The sequence below is a fragment of the Tauraco erythrolophus genome, chromosome 18 (assembly GCF_009769465.1).
Source record: "Tauraco erythrolophus isolate bTauEry1 chromosome 18, bTauEry1.pri, whole genome shotgun sequence".
In the NCBI taxonomy this organism is placed as follows: domain Eukaryota; kingdom Metazoa; phylum Chordata; class Aves; order Musophagiformes; family Musophagidae; genus Tauraco; species Tauraco erythrolophus.
This window is the reverse complement of record NC_141482.1, coordinates 6,327,331-6,350,360: the sequence shown is the minus strand read 5'-3', so window position 1 is coordinate 6,350,360 and position 23,030 is coordinate 6,327,331. Positions and strand designations below refer to the sequence as shown.

At 43.4% G+C, this 23,030-nt stretch overlaps 1 protein-coding gene across 3 annotated transcripts in view; it reads right to left on the bottom strand.

Moving 5' to 3' along the window:
- The window catches only part of TOP1 (DNA topoisomerase I), a 68,056-nt gene extending 45,485 nt beyond the window's left edge, over nucleotides 1–22,571 (bottom strand). For 2 of the 3 annotated variants that reach the window (XM_086622731.1, XM_086622732.1), the window contains exons 1-2: nucleotides 22,401–22,571; nucleotides 21,714–21,738 (exon numbers count right to left, since the gene is read on the bottom strand). In XM_086622731.1, coding sequence (XP_086478857.1) covers nucleotides 21,714–21,738; nucleotides 22,401–22,433 — 58 coding nt within the window. In that variant the 5' untranslated portion in view covers nucleotides 22,434–22,571. Of the gene's footprint in view, nucleotides 1–1,341; nucleotides 1,472–21,713; nucleotides 21,739–22,400 lie in introns of those variants that run through there. The other variant, XM_086622730.1, reaches the window with a different exon arrangement.
- Between the last annotated feature and the right edge of the window lie 459 nt (nucleotides 22,572–23,030).

Genomic DNA, 23,030 nt, shown 5'->3' with positions numbered 1-23,030 from the left:
TCGCCAATAGCTGACTGCAAAACATTTGGAATTCTGAAATGAGTGTAACTGAAACACGGAAACCATGATTTTAGTCCCCATAATCTAAGCATGAAATTCAATAAAAGCAGCAGGACTTAGGTTTTCAGTAAGTGTCACGGAAGTAAAGAAACTACAACCATACTGGGCTTCTGCTTCCTCAGAGTGCCATACTTAATGTCACAGATACACCTTTCAAAAGCAACTTGACACACAACCCTTTAGCAATGTTGAAACAGACCTCCACAACCAACACTGCTACAGAAAGCTATTTCTAAATCCTCAAAATCCTTCTTGAAGTCAAATTCAAATGAAGTACAATTGCTGTGCTATCATAAACTTATTTCACTTCAGATGCATCACTGGGTCAGGTGCACCAGTTCAGGGAGGCTGACACACTAACAGTACTCACTGCTTCCCTCCATAAAGCAGGGAGAAAAAAAAAAAAAAAAAAAAAAATCAATCTGAGTTTTACAGTTTAGTGCAAAACCATGAATTTTGACTAAGCACAAGAACACACAAAGCAGCTCTTGGTTGTGAAGCGTAGGTCCTCAGTAATTCACTTTCCAATCATACAAAGGAAGAAACAGAAGACAAAAAAATCATGAAAGCTTCATGAAAAGGGAGCCTGGAAAAGTACAGCAGAATAACCAAATGGTTTATTCTTTCTAAGGCAGGAACTTTATTACTAGAAGTAAGACTCCACCACTGTGTATTCTTCCTTTTTCTAAGGGTTCAAATGAAGAAATATATCACCACTGAATAAATCTGAGTCAACCTCTTTTCCAGGCTATAGCTACTCTGAGACAAAACTCCTTCTATGCTGAGTCAGAACTGACCACCCCACCTGGTAACCGATTCTGCCAAAGCTTGAAAACTTCGTACTTTTGATAGAAACAGAGTAAAGCCAACGACCTTACAACTCCTCTCCACACTTCAGCAGTTACTTGAAGCAAAAGATACTACAGGGACAGACAGATATTAAGTCTTTTTCCTTAAAAGGACCGTGCTGGGAAACTTGGCTTCAGAACAAGACAGACCCCTTAGTTACTGCATTCTTCATTAATCTTGCAATTTGAAGGCCCTGTATTCCTTGCTGTTGAACAGAAGGAATGAAGAAATCTGTGGAATGACTGAATCTTGACCAGGGCAGGGGGGAGAGAAGGAAAGAGGAATTGTCTCCAGTCATTCTCTGTCCTTTAGAATAGCTCCTACCAAGTTCTTTAGAAGTTCCACTTACTCTCCAGCAAAGTTTTATTATGCAAGCAATGATCTTACATGGCTTTTTAAAAACACAAAGTTTGCAAAACAAGATCAACGCACCTTCAGCTCCACCGAAACCCCGGGGCAACTCCAATCTAAGGAAGAGAGGTAAACAATGTGACAGAATTGCTAACAGTGAGAGAGCATGGTGGGCACAGGACCAAGTCTGCAAGATAAGCTGTACACTCATTTATCTGTCTCAAACTTTAAAAGCTTATCATGGACAGGTTAAGGAAGCCAGAAAAAAAACACAGACTGATCACTCCTATCTTGTGTGAGTGTAGCCTCTGGGACATGAAGTTAACCTGAAGCAAATGTCATTGCTGGCATTTCATCAATCTAAACCAACCGGCAGAAGCTGGGTAGGTAAGACGTGCTGCAAGAGCCTGTTCAGAAACAGAAGGACAGATTTAGATTTAGGACTCTTTAGTGCACATATTTTGAGCCCTTCTTCAAATTTTTTTCCAGCCACACTGGATTAATTGCTTATTTTCGATGCACCTCATTTTTTCAGCTGCTAGGGAAGTATCTGACACTCTGTGAGTAATTAATGTTTAAGTAATTGAGATAGCTATGTGGTCTAAAGGGATGCTGACCTTAAGAAACTGCTACACTGCAAGCATTTTGCAGCAAAACAACTAACAGTGTAGACAGCAGCAGCAAGTTTAATGACCTGGCAGCCTTCTGAAAGAGGTGGCACGCTCACATACGCCTATTCTGCAGCAGATCTCAGCTGCTGTGTAACAAATGCATAAAATCACTGCAAGCAGAATTGTAGTAGACGATACTACATAAAGGACAAGACTGAGGAAGCCTTATAAAGCATGAAAATACATGTTTGATCAGCACAGAATGGCTAAATTAATAGCTGTTTCTTACACATGCCAAAGGGCTCCCAACCGAGAGGCAACAATGAAGTTTCAATCCATTATTTGCATTCAAAAACAACAAAAAAAGTTCACTGTGAACAGAAACATGTGTTTCCAGAGATCTCCAAGATGTAAAACATTCTCCTGTAATTGTATAAATAAAAGTCAGAGACTGAAACCCATTAGTATGTTTCCACTAACAAAGCAGAATAAAACAGAACAGCAAGTTAAAACTTCAGGGAAATGACCAGCATCAGCGTAGCGCTTAAAATGCTGCTGTGCTGGCACGGAAGAAAGTCCAGAGCAGTCTCTCAAGGCAACAAGGTAAGAGCAATCCCATTCTTGTCCCTAGTGATATTTATTCTTATAAGGCTACATCTTATGAGGAGAAGTGCTTATCTTCCACAGCCTCCTCCATCCAGAATTTGAGTACCATGCATACTAACACTCTTCCCTTGCCTTACTGGGGTAGAAATAATTTCAGCCATTTTCTCCTGTTGCTTTATGAGTCTACACCCTCATGAATAAACAAAGTTATGCACTGCGTGTACATCTTTAAAGCAGCAAAACCGAAGATACACTTTTGCCTCAAGTTTCAAAAGCCATGGCCCGTCACATCTCTGCACATTAGGAGGCCAAGATGAGGCTGAGAGCAGGATCTAGGGAAAAATCCACACAGTGACACTGTGGGACTCAGGAAAGGTCCAGGATGTTCTCGAAATAAAGTTGTGTTGGAAGCATGTGCAAATTTATATAGTATATGCGCACTTCACTCCTAACTGCTGTCATGTGCAACAACTGCCTTGCTTTCAGTAAGTATTTATTCCTCCTTTTCCCACCTCAAACTAGCCCTGAATTACCTTCCACAGCCAGTGGAGGGGTTCAAAGAGATAGAAAAGTGGAAAGCTAGCCAACTGTAGCAGCCAGCCACCCTTTCTGAAGCCAGCTCTGCCTGTATCTGAGTACCACAACCAGATCCAAAACGCAAAAGGACAGTCACAACAACCTTGAGCTTCAGGTTGTTTTTTTGAAACCTCAAGTTTCAAAAGCCTTACACTCATTGTAACTAAATCTGTACTACAATTTGCTAATACACATATGCACAGGACTAAGCCCCTGGAGGACTTATGGATATATAAAGTGAACATTGCTGGAGGGGAAACAGCTGTTGCCAATCGGCTCGGGGAAAATTTTTTGCATAGAAAAGTAGCTACAGGTAGGTTCAGTCTGTATTTCTTTTACATCCACTAATACCAAACAATTTCTACGAGAGCATCTAATCTCAGGCTTTTCCGAATTCGCACCCGTTTCCTCCCCACTGTGTGAAATGCAGTTACCACAAGCAGCACATCCAGAGGGACAGACTCGCTGAGAAAGCCTGGACAAGCCTTCGCAACCCAGCCCGGCACCCAGGAGTGAAAACGAGTTCACAAGTATGAAAGAAGGTAAAATTTAAGGGTATTCAAATAGATAAGGCAAAGGGGACTAATCCTGTTTTTACAGATAGAAAGCAACCAACCTTTAGCATAGATCCAAGGCTTAGCTCAGGAACTGTCACACGGTGCTGTCGCACACAATCTTCTCTCGGGAGAGACACAGGGAGGGATGTAGGCACCGCACCGGAGACAAGGCAAAAAGAACTGCCCAGGGTCACGCAACAAGTTGCTCCAGCAAGAACCAGAGGCACTTGTGCCTCTGCTCGCCTTCTGCCCTGGTTCTCCAAACGTCTGCTACAGCCGGTAAACTGCAACATTTACAGCCTGTTTAGACTTTGGAGCCATTGAGGACAGCAGAAGATAACCTATCCAACCTATCCCTTCGATGAAATCTAAAGCAAAATGGTTCACTTAACCCTTATTTTTCTAGTTTGCAGAAGACTTTTCCAATAAGGAGCTCTTGGCTAGCAATCTGGGCTACAGAATTTTTGGGACAATACACTGCTCTTCATCAATCCCCTCTCATGAAGGACGTACAAGCCAGGGTGGATTCAAACACTCAATTTGCTCAGCCACCAAGCACTTACACCAGAGACACTTTTGCTCTTTGGTTGCTTCACAGCTCAGAGAACACCAGCTTACGCTCAACTGTAGCACGAGGATCACGCCTGGACCTTAATCAAGAAGCACAGTGACTGCACTCCTGCCTGCCATCACCATCACAGATAGGTGGGCTGAATCATCTTCTGGAGCTTTTTGACAAAGAATTGCACAGGGAACAGCTTACCGAGTTAACTTCAGTAGATCGGGTCAAGAGCGAAGAAAATCTTTTGGTGCAATCTGCGACAAATTCACACTGCAGACAGAGAACTTCGTGTACTGTACTCCATCCATAGACTGAGTCAGTGCCCCTAGCAGAAGGTTTTTCCACCCCCAACTGCTCTTTATACCATCATTAGAAAGGTGCAAACAACACGATTTGTGATGCAAAGTCAACAGCTGCTTACTGCATGCCAACTTTCAAGGCAGGTGAATCAGGATAAAACAGGGGCAAACAACTGTAATTCCTAGTCCTCAGAGAGGCTGATAGAAACTCGAGCTGTATCAAAAAATTAAGAGTGATATTATTTTGGGGCATGAGAAGAAAAGTTTCGGTTCTAGAAACTGCACCAGCCAACAGGAAAACTGCTGGGTTGTCAGGAACAATTAGACTGCAATGATGTCAACCAGAAAAATACTTTTACTTGCTGGCTGTGTAAATCACCAGCGTTTTTGAATTCACTAAAAAGACATTTGTAAAGACTCCCTGAAATCCTGACACCTCCTTAACATGAGTGATGTCTCAACAGCAGCTCACACAGAGCCTATATTCGTACCAACAACACAAGAGGAGGACAGGGCTGGCATGTTTGACTAGCCAGGGTTTGACCCAGAGCAAGGGCTCCCTCCCCTCCAAGCAAAAGTTGTACAGAAGATCAAAAAAAAGCAGCTGCATTGAAATGCTTCTCTTGCAGCAGTCAATGACGAGCCTCCTGTCAGCACTCAGGATCACACACAGTTTATACACATGGGAGTGGTACAAGCTGTGCTCAGCATCCTCAGAGGAGAGGCTCTAATGGCATTTGTTCAAAGCCTTTTATTAACCATCCCTTGACAAGACGATGTGGCTTTGGCCAGTGCTGGTCTCCTGCTTTCTGTAGGGAGGAAACACTTGAAGAGGCAGCACCCTTGGGAACAACAAAAGGCCTCCGCAATCCTCAGTATTAGAACATAAATTGAGTCTGCAAGACAGAAGAGTGGTTGGTACAAGCTTTAAATCTCCTCGGCCAAGCAGTACCACTGTTTTATGCCACTGGAGTCAGATGATTCTCCTACTACTTGTTTAGTATCATGTCTACTAACCTGAACTGACGGGGGAAGCATGGCCAAATCTTATTAAAAGTTTGCTTCAGAAGACCAGGCACTTATATTATTTTTATAACACTCAAACGGGTTCCTGACTGTAGAAGCAACTCCCACAATGATTCCAGCTGGTGTGGCTTTTTTTGGTTGTTTTTTTCTCTTTTTTCTTTTTTTTTTTTTTCTTTCTACAATCATTTCTTTCAAGTACAGGGCTGCACTGGATGGATACAGCCCGATTTCACCTCTGTTCCCATTGTGGGTGAGGTAAGTGATCACTCACCCACGCCAGGCTAATTCCAAAGGTTGTCTGCAAGCATCTTAACACCACAGTCTGCTTCACCACAAGTCCCTATCTCAAGACAAGGGAGGGAATGCAATTCCCCTGCCTTAAGGGGACGTTGCTGCAAACAGCATACAAGAGCCCTGATTCCAGCTAAAACACACGAGAAAGTAAACAAAAGGTAAATGTTTAATGACAGTTGAGATTTCTGCACTTCCAGTTGTACTCCTGAGTCTTGTGAAAGAACGGATTGAGGACGAAGAAAGAAGCATCGCCACAGCAGTGCAGGTCACAGTAGCTTTAAAAGTGAGTTTTAAAATACAGCTATGATTGCAATACTGAAATGACTAAGTACAGCTCCTAGATATGGTGCACCAAATTCCACTGAAGTCTTCAGTTTACATCAGTAGACACGAAATGTTACTTTAAATCACTGATTTTAATCTTGTTATGCACCTGTAATCTGTTCATTTTGCCAAATCCAGGTCAAGTCTCATGAGCTGGCAACTGTTAAATCACACTGATACAGATACCTGAATATAAAATGTCACCTGTTAATGCAGGATAACATGCTGTGGTTACTTTATTATGCATAATAAACTCCTGACTTTTTCAATTAAAAAGGTTCCACACAATATATTATCAGTTTGGTGAGGTTTTTGTAGGGTTTTTGGTTGGGGTGTGGGTTTTGTTTTGTTTGGTTTTCGTTGTGTGTTTTTTCCTCTTTCTTTGTTTGTTCTTTTTGAGGGGGTTGTATTTTTTTGTTTAAAAACTAACGGCTTGCATCTTTAGGTGGAAATCAGAATTTTATTAAATGCACAGCCAACATTTTCAGATTCCACTTTACACAAAACTCACATCTGCCCTGAACGAGACTTATGAAGGGGGAAAAAATTTACTTTGTTTGTTTCACACCTAAAGTCTACTAAAAGAAAGGAAGCATAATCCCTGGAAATTGAGCTGAACCAATTGCTTCTCACTACTTAACTCAATTTTAAGAGTAGTTCTTTCTTCACCTATGCAGAAATGACTACATGTGAAAAGTTAACTTTCTTTTTTCAGCTCTCAAATGGCTTCCACTATCATAGTCACTAAATGAGCTGTTTTAACAGAAGGAAATATGCTGCAGGTGCAGAGTCATCAAAAGTTTGTTTATCACTGCACTTCAAACTCCCAAGTGCTTAACTAATGACTTCCATCATATCAGAGGCTCTGCTTTACAACTGCTGCAACACAATCACACTCTACTTTTTGAGTTTTCTTAACATGAAACCCAACGTTATTTAAATATTTTAACAGGTTGGATGGTAGAGGGTGAGAAACATGCTCGAGAAACTGAGCACTACAAACGCAACCACAGGGATTCGAGACTTTGTTATTCCTCTTTAATACAACCCAAAATGAGAAAAACAAGTTGCATAGCTTATTATCAGGAGTATTCCAAAGGAAAAATTAAGAAATATTTCTTTCCACTTGATTATTTGACAGCAGAAAAGGGCAAAGGAACCAAGCGGAACATCTAAGACTATTTACAATCTGATAATTTATTCCTGAATGATTCAACTGTTAGGCTAGGAAAAACTATTTTTAAAAGTTTATTGGCTGCCAGTTTTATATATGTTGAGACAAAATTTTAAAAGGTTATTATGGTTCTTACTAGAGTCAAAATTAAATCAGTACATCTGTTAAAATTTATTATGAATTTCACATGAAGGACTAATACCACCTTGAAAGCTGTAGCCACTCCAGCTGATTTAGCAGTTTGCTCCTACGCAAACAGCCCAGAGCAGCAGCTGTACTGTTCCCTCCCATCTTCCTCTTCCAAGTATTTCAAGCCTGTGCTAGACAAAACGACTTCTGGGAGTGAGGGCACCATCCAGGTACCCAGCAGCAGAAAGCAACGCTCATGCTCTTCAGAGTAAGTTCTGCTTTACCCAGAAGAGCACAGCAGCCCCAGCAGTCTCTGAACTGCAATACCTGAATGCATTTAACATGTTTGATCAATAAATGATCTACAACCAGAAAAACAGTTCAACATAGGTTTTCACAAGAGTCTTTAAAATACCAGTTACCTTGAGATTAAAATATAAAAGAAGGTATTTTCTGCCACTACGGTCTCTGCGACAAGTACTGGAATCTTGTTTGCTAGCACTTCACAGCAAGACAGCTGCCCTGATGCAGAAACTGCAATTGGAATTATGAACTACACGCACATCTGACATACAAGAGTAATTCCGGTTTGATTAAGCGCAAGGGAAAACTGTAGTGACCTACAGGGAGGAAACGTCATTTGACTCTTGGTGTACAAAAATGCTTGACAACCTATTTCTGTACTGATGACTTTTTGGAGTACCCATCTCCTCAAGTGATTTGATCCGAATTTGATTCCGTACGTAAATAAACCCATTTGGATCACAGGATTTAGGAAATCACGCAACTGTAGTTAGCAAAGCGCTAACCACACTGCCTAACAGCATACTGTTTGGGTACCTGGCAGTGACGGGGAGGTGACAGTTAACATTTAAGAAACAGTTTATGGGATGAAGAACTAAGGAAGTGTCACTGACACTTGCTGGCCAAATGACACCAACTTCGGAACATGGAAATAAGAGACCCATGAGAAACCCAGAAACGACACAAGTTTGCATCCATTTTTAAGCCCTCAAACACTTTTTTTAAGCCTTCATGGATGCTTAGAAGAAAGCCCTTCTGAACACAAGATCTTGTCTGAAATGAAAACTAGTGCAAAACTTACCTTTGCAGTCTCTGAAGCACCTATGATAAAAATCACCATTATACTTGCTTGTAGTACATATACTACAATTTTTTTTAAAATATCTTTTACAGTACTGGTGAAAAACGACTACAGTGAGAGCTTCTTTGACTGTGCCCTCCCATAGAGCTAACTGCCAAAGACTAATTCCAGAGCTCTGCTGAGAGATTAAACTGCTAACACACACAAAAAGACACTACAAAAACTCATCTTAGGGAAAAATCGCACAGTACATCTATTTCAGCTCCATTCAAAAAGTAAATAATTGCCACGTGCAAGTCAGTAGACTTCTTTCCCAGGACTTTTCTATAAAAACGAAACTGAGAAGAGTTCCCTTCCCCAGCTCGATAGCCCTCTCAAAACACAAATGCACTGATGTTATGCTACACATAACATCATATGTTATGATGTAGTTCAAGACTTCTTGAACTACTAATAGTTCCCTTTGGGATTTAAGGTTTCTTAGTCTAGATTAGAGCCTGAGCATGAGACTCCTCTGCCTGGGTGGATGGGTGGGGTATTTACAAAAACGGGAGAAAAAACACAAGTTAAATTAAAAACAAGTTCTGCTGTTAATAAATGAGGCTCACATCTGTTTTGAACACTGCTTCATGTTCTTGTGAAATACAGCTACAGGGGACTTATTTCACAAAACAATGGTCCGCAGCTTCATTCTCTATAAAGGAATCTGCTTAAAAACACACACTTTAACTTCAGTACACAAAGACTTCGTAAACCTCCCAGTCCTTTGGAAACGTGGCCAGGGCATCAGTACCATTTCTCATTCTAACCAAGTACACGGATGAGCGGTGGGCAAAGCTTAGTTCCTAGGAGACCCAATCCCCCTTCTGAATCAGCTAGCCCTGCTGTCAATACCAAACGTAACCTGTTTGCTGAACTGCACGCAGAACGGATTCGGCTGGTGTGCAAAGAAACTCCAGCAGCTTAGAAAAAAAATCTATCAGACTCCTGAAAGAGGCAAACACTGCACTGGAGGGGTGCTGTAAGAGAGGCCTAGTCATGAACACAGAGAAAGACAGAATATTTTAACTCAGGCTATGGTTCAACAATAAATTCACTTTTTCCTCTACACAGATGAGCTCCCACTTTGACACTGATGGATAGCAAAACCATAAACTGCAGATTACGCATCACTGGACAAAAGTTTCCACAACAGGGCTGGGCAGGTGGGAAGGTGCAAACATGTTACAGACAGAAGGCAATGCTTGAACGACAGCTTTACGCCTTCATTGATGAAACAAGAAACCAATGGACTCATCAGTTCAAGTGCTTCTACCTTTCGCCTAAGATTCAATTTAAGAACTGAATGACTGGGATAGCCAGCTTATCGCTAGCTGCTGTCTCCATCCATTGCAAGACAAGCTACGGACTGGGGCAAACAAAACTACACTGTGCTGGGCTCTTCCAAGACCACATGCTGACAACTAGAGCAGCCAAGCACAGAGCACTCAATGCCAAGCTGTACCTTCCTCTTCATATCTAGATGATTAGAACAGTCTAAAACCTGGAAAGAAGCTTCCTTTAGATACAAGCGATGCTGAATAAGCCTACTTGATGATAAAAGAAAAACATTGTTTGACAGCTACCAAGCTCCAGAGAGCAGCATATTTTAAATTAGAAGACTGTATCTACTCAGAAAAACAGGTATTTCAAGGACAGCTTGCTTATGCTTCCCTAACGCAGTGCAGGTGACATACACAGCTATGATATTATGACTCAGACAAGACACTAGCTCCTCTGAGAGGCTTCCTGGTTTTGCAGTAGAAAGAATGCAGGAAGACAAAGTAAAAGTGAAAAAGGCTCTTGAAAAACGCACATTATCCATATTCACATCCAAAGATATCCTGGACAGCTGAAGAGATGTTCCAATCTGCTGGAGCAAGACAAAGTAACCGAAACACCTACACAGCTCCAGCATGACAACTTGCAAATACCAGAGTTAACAGCACTGCAATCCTGACTCTGATTTGTGCTTCCTTACTAAAAAGATGGATCAAGACGACATCTACAATGGGACTGGGCAACACTGCACCAGCTGATCAAGGTTACTGTTGTTAAGAGTTCATTCTCTTGCATTGTATTTGTAGTGACTTGAACCTACCGCCTCTGGATCTGGCCATTTACACTTGTGTACTGGACAGGACTTGCACCTGACTTTCTCTACTGCTAGAAAGCACTCCGGACGTTTTGCTCTTTATCCCTGCCGTGCACTGTTCCCAAACTGAAGGAAGTTAATCTTCAGCCAAAACCAATGCTAAAAACCAAGCATAGTGCGGACACAGCAGAAAGGAAAGCTTATTCTGATCCACACATAAAGGGGTTTTCTGTGCACAAGAAGCATTACAACGGCACGTTTTAACAGCCTCAATGACACTGTCAGTCCTCAAAAGGGAACAGGCAGCTTTTATTCCCCATCTGGTGGTCATTAACTCTAGAGCACAAACCTCAGAGTACGTCACTAGTACTACTCCATCCCTCCATTTTGTACACACTGCTTGTGTTGCAATGAATCATACCCTCACAAGGATCTCCGAAGAGCTCCTGCTTCCCGTTTCCCAAAAGGCTGGATTAAAATGGAGAGTGCTCGTCTAACTTGTAAGTGTACCTTCTTACGCAAGTTAAAACTGGTACCTGCCCATCCCAGCTGGTTTATCTCTCCAATAATTGATCTTACTCACACACTTGCTAGCATTCACAAACTGGCAGAAGACATAATATGCTCTTCCTATTGCTCAAGGCACAGTTAGGAGACACTCATACCATGGTGGCACGTATGGTGCAAGAGACTAATCTGAAAATTACTCGATACCAGAACCCTGCACACAGACCAGGAAACCACTGACCTCCCTACTGTAAATCCAGTGATTTCACTAATTGCAAAACCCAGCACGCAACACTAGGATTTGTGAAATAATTTAGTACCACAGAAAAAAGTGCAAGCTTTAGCACCTGAGATGAGTTCTGCATTTAAGAAAAAATTACAACATACACTAAATCTGCAGAAGCTCCTTTTTTTTTTTGTACTGCCCTTTGCTAACCACCTCAGTGCTCAGCTGGAAAGAGAATTAAAAATCGAAAACAAAAAAAGTCCAAATTGGAATTGAATCTTAGCCCTAGCCAGACAGCTTTATATCTATTTCTGTGCTGGAAGAAATCACTCCCACTCTGTTCTTGTTTCTCCACCTCTGAGAAGAGCATAGTACTCCCCTTTCTCCTGCTGTGTTGCCTATTTAAACAATACAGCCTTAGGACAGGATAACAATGTATAGCACAAAGGACCTTAATCCCAGGTATAGTGTCCATGTGTCACAGAATGTCCCTCCCCAGTGCTTCCTGCCTTCAGTTTCAAAAGAGTCTCTCCATACTCAACCCTTCATCTTCCCATAGCACCAAGCAATACAGACCATGCTGATAGGTGGCAAGACACCATCACACAAAACCAGAAGCTGGAATAAGAACTGCCAACCTACTTAGCTACTAATCTCCCTAAGGGCAGAAAGAACTCCATCCACTCGCATCCACTGCAGAGCAGATGAAGGAAGACATCCCTCCCACCTGGTTATCTATCAGGTGTCCAAACCATCCCATGTCACCAGCTACCTAAGAGTGTCCCCTGCCACCACCTTTACTTTTCTCCTCCTAAACCTGCTTGTAGATCACAAAAGTAGAAGCCTTTTAGTTGTGCTACCCTAACTCCAGAAATCTCTGTATTTCAGTGAGAAGACTACATGTTTCTCAACTCTACCTCTAGATACTTAAAAATCTGCAACAGATACTTACCATGTATCAAAGAGGGGAAAAAAAAAAAACCAAAACCACAGAAGGCGAGTGCCCTCTTTCCCATCACCCTCTCTCCTAAGAGGTCTTTTTAGACCACCTCTCCAAAACAAGAAACTGCCACCTCAGAGGAAGATCAGCAGATGTTTTGACAAGTCTGGCCCTTGTTCAAATACTGGAAAATTACCCTTGAGCATAATACATTGCCGTCAATAAAAAGGTCAACTACAGTACATTGTCCTGGCCCTAAAATACAGGTCATCTATTCCATGTTACACACAAAGGAAAAACTACCATATTGTTGTTCAAACTGAAAAGGTGTACAGAAGAAAAGTGGCAAATAAAGAAAGAAAAAAGGTCCTGAGTAACACAAGTTTGTGTTCTCACATGTCAGAAACGGTGTTAGGCAACAGATCAGAGTGACAGACAAACGTCAGGAAAAATGAAAAAGCTATCTGTACTCGGGTATTGCTTCATTCCTATTAATTGTTTTCTTCACTTTTTACCATGAAGCCACATCTCTGGTCCATGTCTAAAAATATTCTCTTTAAAAATTCTTAAAATTATTCCATTTAGACACTGCCACACATCATGCAGCAGCACCAAAGTGACAGACATTTGACAACAACTTCCAACCCTGTGCAGTATACACTGACTAGCGGAACGAGCTCAACACTTCAGAAATTACAAAGCATTTGGTAAGACTCACTCCAGAGCAGCCGGACAAACAGCGCTCATGCCTTAGCCCCGTGCGTTTCAGACAGGACAAGCTCTATGCAGTCTTATCCACGCTGAACACGAGACCTCGTATTTCATTTCTTCCTATCACTTATTCTCTAACACAGAAAAATGTTCTACTATGTGATATCCCAGATGCTTGATGCAAAAATTAGTAAGACTGTGCAAATCAATGATTGGGATTCCAAAATGAACAGTAAGTAGTAGAAGTCATTAGGGTCTTATTTTTAGAAAAATCATTGAAAAACAGCATTATGGGAGAAAAAGGGACATTTTGAAGAATCAGAGCTATGCCTTCATGGAGAATTTAAGTGTTGCTCCCCCAAATAAAGTTGTACTATCTGCTAAATAGTGCATGTCTGTAAGAGACTGTCAGCTGTGTACTGCAGCTGATGAGATGTAACAGACACTTCGCTAGAACATCCTCACTATCCAGCACATCTTTAATGGACACAGATATGACCCAGCCAAAGATGAGTTGCACAGACTGATCAAAATATTTTAGTGAAGCTACAAGTACGCTCAAAGCTTTCCTGAGGCAGAAATCAATCCCTCTTCAGTCATGGAAAGATACAGGCAGCTGCAGAATCATTCTGCTGCAGCAATGAATTCCATGAATGCCCATCTAAGGCACAACCATTTATGTTGGGCAAAATTATGAAGGAGCAAATCTTCATCTTTTGGTGGGCAACATGAAGCTCAGCACTCTGCAATACTGCTAGAGCATGAAGCCATTGGCTCTAGAACACTCCCTAAAAAACTCCTTCTCTGACAAAGGCACAGGATAAAAATCCATTCATTCACACCCACACAGCTCACAACTGCACAAAGCATACGGTAGGCTTGTGAACGCGAACAGATACATTTATGTCAAAAATATTGATAAGGAACCCAAGAAGATCTACTGATCAGAAGCTTTGTGGGAAGAAGCTTTTGGCTCTAAGACTGATGGGAGCTTTCTAATAACCCAATTGTCCGATGGTCTGATATCGTACCTCTTTACCTTGCGATCGTCCCAATTTCAGAAGTTACTGTCTTCAAACTTAAAAGGAATGTAAGCACTTTAGGTAGAGACACAGGTGGTTTTTCTTGATGAGGTGTTGTCTGCTGAGGCTGAATGACAAGCACCTATGCTAACTTCCCTGCTATGCCTCCCATATTTGAGCCTGCACTGCCCCCATCCCATCGAGATAGGCATTTCAGACATTTTCCAGCCCCCGCCTCCAAAGCTCTCCAAGACAGGAGTAAAGCATGCTCTACGCTGTCCCTCCTTGTGACTCCTTCATGTTGGGAACGCTCTGTGCTGTCCCTTCTTCTGAATCCTTCATGTCAGGAACAGGCAGTTTCGAAACACACAGCAGCTGTCAGTACAAGTTAATTGTCCAAGCTGACTACTACTGAGACCATCCTCTTCAAGTGAAGCTACTGAGATTTAAGTAGCAGCTATGAACAAAGGAAATCTCCCCAGGGTGAAGCAACAGTATCAAACCTAGTATTCACCAGCCCTGTCTGCCTATTTCTTTTTGGTTTTTTGTTCACAGCATGTTATTCTAGTGGACAAACAGGCCTTGAGATGATGAAGAACATCACTAGAACTTTGTGCTAACACACTTAGCAAATTTGTGAGGCAATTCTTATTTTAACCACTGGCCCTCTTCCATTCGTCTTTCCTCTTTACAGGACTTCATCTCTATCATTAACTATTAATAGGGAACTAATTGCCAAGGTCTCCCATCTCCCCAAAAGCGTCAAGTCTGATCTCCACCAGTCGTCCTGGAGGATCTCACAGAATATTGTTTGTTGCAAGGACCAGCACTCCACACTCCCCACTTTCATTCTCAGGTCTGGAGCGCTCACTTGTCCATCAGCTGAGTAGCTACAGAAGTCAAATTCAGAACTCAAATTTTAATTTGAAAATATGCATGTATGCTCATGTTCCTAAAGCCAACAGCAACCTTCTACCGTTCTTTATACCTTGCAGGTCACAAGAATACAAAATTAACTTCGCCTTTTCTCTTCACATCACGTTCCAAATGTCCTAACTCTCACTTCGACACCAAAAGATATTACTGCAGTTCACTCTACGACAATTAGTTTTAAAAGTCAGCATTCAAGATGAAAATATTTCTAACTATAAATGTGAATAAATCCACTGGAACTATTTAGTATTTATGTCAGCCAGGACATTTTGAACAAATGCTGTGCTAAAAATACTGTAGTCTCATACACACCGGGAAACCACCACTACAACTTGTTCAGCTGAGCCACCAAATAGCAGCAGAAAAGGCTCTGCTCTGCCCAGAACAGCACTTCAACTCTGTTTTAATTTCAGTGTTCAACCAGTGACAGACAGTGGAAGCCACCAGAGGCTCAAGCAGTGGGAGCTCCCTAGAGCAGACAGTTAACAGCAGAGTAAGGACAGCAGTATCTGGGAACCCTGTTTAAAAGGAATAATCCTACTGTAGCCGAGAACTGGGTTGTAAACTGATTTTCTAGCTATTCTTTCAGAAGAGCAGGTTAGCAACAAACTCACTGCTGAAACAGTAAGTCCATACCCCTCTCCTGTTCTTTTAAAGGAAGGAAGCATTTTAAAATCTAATAATGATACATATTTAAACCCTGACAGTGCTAAACAGCTCAGAATGGGTAGTCAGGCAGGGAGAAGGCGCAGCTGGGCATATTTGTCATATGCTGCTGTCTCAGTCAAATGAAACAGCCCCAGAAAAGTAAGGTGATAAATACCAATTTCTACAACTAATATCCTCTCTCAGAGTTGGAAACCTAAGACATAGTCCTTCAAAACTGCAGTCAGGAGTGGAATACATAATGCTAAACAGTATTTTGCTCCCATGTTTCAGGGTGTGAGGTTTTCTATAAAACTTGGGGCAGTTTCTATAAAACTAGCAGCCATAAAGGCAATGCAATTTAATAAGCCAATAAATATTTCTGAATGACTGCATGTCTTACAAGGATATAAGAAATTATATTAGCACAACCAGCTCAAGCAGAGTTGAAAGAAAAACAATCACATCTTGAAAAGCCACAGAAAAAATCTGCACTGATTTCTTACATTAAATTACCCTATTTTTAAATAGTCACTGTATCATAAAAGTCCATCCCTGCAGTCCAATAACAAAAAAGCACATATATTGTCAGAGCTCCGCTGATTTTAGCACAACTACAGAAATTTACAACACTGGTAAGAATCTGACCCGGAGCCTCACTCTATCAGGGCAGTGGCTTGTGCTATTTCAGCAGGTATTACTTTAACGAGAACCCAGTGAAATCATTAACAGAGGAATTTGAGTCAATGAGATGTTAAGTACTTGCTATAATTACATATTATTGCAGTTTCTGCTGACAGCACAACTCAGGAGGTTGAAATTCAGTGAACTATCCAACAAATACCTGAAGTCACAGTTGTAAATGAAATTAAATCTGAATTTGTGTTTGATCATGTTTATGAGCTGTATATCTAATTCAGGTGAAGTCATGTAAAAAAAAAAACCACACACTTCCAGATTGGTCCTCTGGTTAAAATTTTTTCATGTTTTGCAAAGTAAACAAAGCAGCCCTGATAGCACGTTGATAACAGATATCGCTTAACACTGTAGTAAAAGGAAAAACATCTCAAGAAAATCTGCTAGAAGTAGGAAGCACACAGGCCATTAACCCCCGAAACACATCTTCCAGCACATTTAGGTAATTCTGCTGAGTTTTAACAAAAACAAAAGTTGGCTACAGCTAACAGAAATGCATTCAACTCCCCACTCCCACAAGACACCCATTAAGTTTTAACCTGAATGCTTGAATGTGTCAGAGCCATTAACACAACAGACCTCGAGGTCTTTAGTAAAGCCCTTCTGAGGCTGCTGCTGGGAAAATGGACACAAACAACTTATCTTGCACATGATATTTAAGAGCAGCTTATCAACAATACATTTATTTACACTTCTGAGAGGTGTCAGAAATGATCAATTCACTTCCGAGTACCCTCACTTCCAACAATTTGAAGATTCCTGTAGTAAAGCTACACTGTTACACTACACGAGCCCTGCAATAGGTTGCTGTGAACATATTGAAAATCAATGCAAAAAGAAAATTAAAAGATGTTGCAGATTGGGGTCTGACATCAAATACAAAAAAAGCTAAGCGGTTTCAGACTTAGAACTACCCCACGTATTGTTCTGAGGCTGTGGGCAGCACATCCTACAATGCAGGCTCATCACCCAGCACTGCAGTCAGGAAGCAAAGGCAGGGAGTGACTCAAGGCTTGTATTGGAAGGGACAAATTACATTCTTCAGGATTCACATCTCCATGTAACACAAAAAAGGGAAAGGAAATTTTCAGTGGAGATATCAATCTGCATCTAAATGCCTCAACTACCTTTTGTATGTTGGACCTTTTGCCAAACATCTGACATTTAAAGGCAGAGGTGACATCAGGCTCCCAGGGAACTTAGAAGACAGCTTCACCCTGAGTGCACAAGACAGAGCACCACGAGTTCACCTTCACACTTCCTAACTTAAAGAAGCCTGTTTAGCACAGAGGCTCTAACAGCAGCACCAAGGTACCCAGGGCCCTAGGTCAGAAGTGGCCCTGCTCTCCTGCAAAACACCTGCACCCATCCCCAACAAAGCAGTAGCAGGGAAGACCAAATCTGGTCTCCAGCAGACCGTTTCACAATCATTCAAAAGTCTTATGGACCTCCTTTATGTGGCCTTTTTAGTTTGTTAGCATTGAAATCACTCCTACCTTTCACGTGCACGGCTCTGTTGCACATGAAACATGAACTTAATGCAAAACACCAAACGTGCTGAAATTCCGTTACTTGTAAGGTATTTGTTCAGCACCCTTGATGTTTAATTTAAATTTCCCTCTTGCTCACTCACCTTCATATCTTCACCTTGATATACAGAAGTGCCAGATGAGCATTCAAGCCAACATAAAAAACCTGCCAGTTTCTGATAAGATGCAGCAGCAAGGCCGCCTTCTTCCCCCCTCAAAAATTCACTGTTAAAGCAAGCCCCTCCTTCAAGTGTGTTTCACTTCCAGAAAACATCTCTATGACCCTGGACAATCAAATTCATGCTCGACTCCTGTTAATACACTGTAATGGTTACTACAGTGATACTGGCCTCAAACTGCATTTTAACATTATTGGTCAAGTCAACCCTCCTCTGCTTTTTTTTTTTTTTTCCCTCTAAAACCACTGCTTAGGGTGATGCCTTCGCTTTCTACACAGCACAGTGCTGGATTTTACAGAAGTTCTGATCACAGGCTGCTGAACAACCAAGACACTAACAGCAGTTAGTGGAATTAAATAGCTTTGGAAAGCAATTTAATTATTTTGCAAACAAATAATTTTAATCTACCACACTCCGCAAACACTATGGGAGAAGTGAAAGTCATGAAAGTCAAGATAAACTGTTTTTAGTCTCAACATTGTTCTCAGTCGTAAGAGATTGTTACGCTCACTAACAAAGCTCTTAAAAGCAAAACTCAATAGAATCTAAACAGATTTTGCATTTGAAACGATCCACAATGTTGCCAAGTGAGAAAAATCAGAATGACTCCTTCCCTGAGGACATAGTTGTGACCCAGCATTCACATCGGTGAAGAAGGGGTCATTTTCAGTGACCAAGCTGTATTTAGAAATGACAGTTTTAGACTACCATTTCCCTTCTACAATGCTGAAGACTGTGAGGACATTACTTGCAGAAAAGGCTCACTGTTTCAGCACAAGATGCACCATCTCCGGATGGTTTGCAAACAGGCACTGCTAGGACTGAACATGGAAAATTCTTTGCAGTGCATACTGATACTAAAAATACAGTTAAGGTGAAAAACATACCCACTATGGCCAAATTAAACAGGAGGGAGAATCTGGATATTGAGACAGAATGCAATTACCCAAGTTGGAATTTGCCCAGGACACTCTTGCTTAGAGTGATCTGGCTTTTTAATGACAAGAAATAGCCAGGAACACATATTTCCTGCTGGCATCCTCTCTCATACCTAACACTACCCTGCTATCAATGAAACGGGTGTGTAATTAGATCCGAGTTCTCAGCTACAACCAGGGTGCTCCTTGATGACCTGCAATGGGCTAGCAGATCCACCCACAGCCACCCTACTTCAGCTGCAACAACTCGTGTGATCACCACCTGAGGTAGTATGTCCACTGACCCAGATATGAACATTTGCGACAACAGGAAGCTTCAAAGTGCTTAAGCTGCTCTACTACTGATACACTATCCAGAAGTCACCCAAAACATTCTTTATTAACAAAAATGTTTACTGCTGGTACATTCAACATTTGGAATGAGTCAGTACCAGCCCCCAGAAAAAACTTCCCTTCCCCCAAACGTAAAGAGGAAAGGCAGCCTAAAAGGAGACTTTGGCTCTACTGCTAAACACTGCCTAACAATAATCAAAGTACAAACCAATTCTAAACATCTGGGGGGGGAGCACTCGAAATTCCTATCACCCACTCTTAATCTCTCCACTAAATAGGAACAAAACAAGAATATAAGAGCTAGAGCCTTACTGCTGTGCCTCAATGAGAACTGTTCTCAGATCCACGCGTGACAATTCTTGACACAGAAGTGCAAAGAACTCCTGTGTAGACGAAACAAGACTCCGCGCAAGGAGAGGTGACAGGTTTTCAGGAAGATCCATCCTGGTCACAAGGTCAGAGAGGACAGTGTCTATTTTGCACTGGTCTCTTAACAAGACTAACAGGGTTACATGCATCTTTTGGCGCTGAAAAGGATTTTAGGGGCCTCTGATCAGTTTCATGACTGCCATAAAATTATTACAACAGGAGGAAAAGGGTGCCAATACCTACACTGGTCTAAATTCATTGGGTATCTTTGATTTACCAGGAATTCAGTTTTTCCATCAATGTGCCTTACTTTGAATTTCTGTATCGAATTCTTCCAACACATGGCAGAAATAAAAAACTGGAGGAGTTGTAAGTGCTGTATGCCTAAAACCCCTACAAGAATAAAACAGCACATGGTCACAATAGAGGAGAAAAATTCCTCTAAGAGGTTGACTGGAAGCTGGAGTGGAAAGGTCGAATATGCATCATTTCTCCTATATAAATCAGTACATAGCTATAGAGCTTACCAGGGAATACTTTTCCCTAAATAAAGATCATCCTTAAGCAAATATTTCCCAGCACAAGGCGGCTACAAGTACTCAAATACATGCTTGTATTTAAGTTGCTTCAACAGTTAACTCCTGCACTTCTTGGGAAATCCGCTGCACCCTTTTTTCTGCTAAGAATTAGTCTTAGACCCCTACTGTAGTTTCAGCATGGAAATAAAAGTTCAAAAACTGCATATCTGCTACTGCCTGCTCCTATCACACACACAATCACATTCCAATGAACTGACAGAAAGAAAGGTGCGCACAAAGACAGATTTGTAAATATTTACATGCAGTAGCCTATAAAGCAATCAGGCACGTGGACATCGTCCAAAAAAGTGTGCTAAAAATCAGTACAAGCCAAGTATATCTTCAATCGTTTTTTGTCCTCCACCATCTCACCGGTCAGGGGACATCTCAGAGCTCCTTACATACGCCGAACAGTGACAATAACACATACACACAAAGGTAAGCTGCATGTCCTCAACCCCCCTCCACGTTGCTTAAGCCTTTCATTTTGTCACCTATCGACCTGGGGGGATTGCAATTAGCTTGTTTCCTAAAAAAATTCAAAATAAGAAAAAGTTAGCAGCCATCAGGCTGATTAGAAAAAATATTATCTGTGTCTATGTATATAGATACATAGAGACATTTAAGTGTATATATTCATATATAAATACATACACATATATAAAATCACAGGACACCTATAATGTTTCTGAACAAAATGAACAGTTAGCTTGTAAACTTTCTGAAGTGATGCTGTCTACCTTTCTGGAATTGTCTACACTGCCTTTTTTTTTTTAATGTGGGCTTTTATTTTAATTAAAAAGCCCCACCCAACAAGGTAAAGTTACATCAATTAAATAGCAAGAAAAGAAATAAGACTGATCTTAAAATGGATGCAGCAGATTCTTTTAAAGAGCAACATGTTGCAATCACCTTTCATTTTAGGGGAAGGGAGGGATTCCCTGAAAGGAACAGAGACGGGGAGCAGTGGGGGGAGGGAGGCTGCGATAAAAAAAAACGGCTCGTGGATTTATTTTAGCTAAAAACTTCGCTTTCCCCTCCGTTAAGAAGGGGCTGGGGGCCGGGGATCGCCGCCCGGTGCCTCTGTGGAAGGCTCCTCTCCGGCGGCTCGGGGAGGAGGAGGAGGAGAGAAAGCCACACAGAAGAGAGGAGAAAAAGAAAATGGCGCAGAGACTAAGTCCCGACCGTCGACAAGGCGACTTTCCAGGGAGGAATCGGGGCCCAAAGGGGACCCCGGGAGAGCCGATGGGCTCGGATCGGGGGCCTCCGGTGCCCCTACTAAGGGAAGCGGGGGTCGCGGGGCGGCGAGGGCGCCGGGAAAGGGGCGCTTTTGGCAGCTCGATGGGAACAATGGGGCCGGTGAGCGAGGAGCCGGGACTTAGTCTCTGGGACGCCATGTCTGTGCGCGGCCGGCGCGGCGAGGCGAGGGGCGCGCCGGGGCCACACTCACCGTTCGCTCGGAAATCCGCCTCGATCTGCGGGGAGAGGAGACAGGGAGAGACCGTGAAAAACGCCGTCCCGCCAGGGGATTCTGCTGTGCTTTTTTTTTTTTTGGGGGGGGGAGGGGGGAGCGCTGGATTTGCCCCCCTTCCTTCATTCTCATTTTCAGGGAAATTAAACGCCAAATGAGAAATGACCAGCGCGATGCGGGAAGGTGCCGTCCGCGGCCGGGGGGTGGGCAGAGTGAACCGTCCCCCGGCACCCGCACGGCTCCTGGGGTGACCCCCCCCCCCCCAGAGAGGAGCGAGCCAGCGGAAGGTGGCCATCCGTCCCCCTTCCCTTCTCCCAGGCAACGGGTCACACACGAGTCCCCTCTCCCCACCGCCCCCCACCTGGGCAGAAACGGGTCCCGGGGGAGCGGGGGGGAGGATCGGTGGATGGGGGCGCCCCGGCACGACGAGGGGCGGACAGGCCGGGTTGACAGAGCTCTCCCCAGCCGCATGGGTTACCCCGAGCGGGGGACGGCAGAAGGCCGCGGCAGGGCACATCTTCCTCCGCGGAGGGTAAAGGAGGGGAGGGAGTGTCAGCCGAGCCCGCAGGGCCGACCCTGAAGGGAAGCACGGACCCTGTGGTCTCGGTGGCGACGGGCCGGGGTCCCCCGGGAGCGGGCCCTCGCGGGCGGCGGAGGGGCGCTCACCTGAGAATCGTTGTGCAGGTGGTCCCCGCTCATGCCGGAGGGCGCGGGAGGCCAACGGGAGTGAGGCAGGCGAGGAGAGGAAAGCTGAGGAGCGCCGAGCCGCGCCGCGCCGCCGGGGACGCGCCGAGCCTGGAGGCGACGGAGAGCGCAGCCGCCGGTTCCACAGCCGTTGTGTAACAGACTAAGTCCTCATTTCGGCGCACTGCGCAGCTGCGGCCGTTCTACCCGCGGGGCGGGGCCAAGACTCTGTGACGTACCACGTCGGGGCGGGCACTAGGAAACGGCCGTTGGATCATTTGCATACGGGCCACGCCCCTCACACACGAGCCGGGTATATTTGCATACGGGCCACGCCCCGCCCCTGCGTTCGCTCCGAACGCCATCGAACCAACCGCCCCCTCCCGCGCGCCCTGCGCCGGGCGGCTTTTTACATATCCGGTCCCGCCTTTTCCTCCCTTTCCTCCAATCGCGCGGCAAGAGCCGGCTGTCATTTACATGCTCGGCCCCGCCCCGCCGCTGGAGGAACCCGGCGCATTGTGTAAGACCCCGAGCCCCACGGTGCGAGCAGTGCGCATGCGCCCATCCCGCCCTGATTTGCATGCCAAGCCACGCCCCTCGCACGCGGGCTCA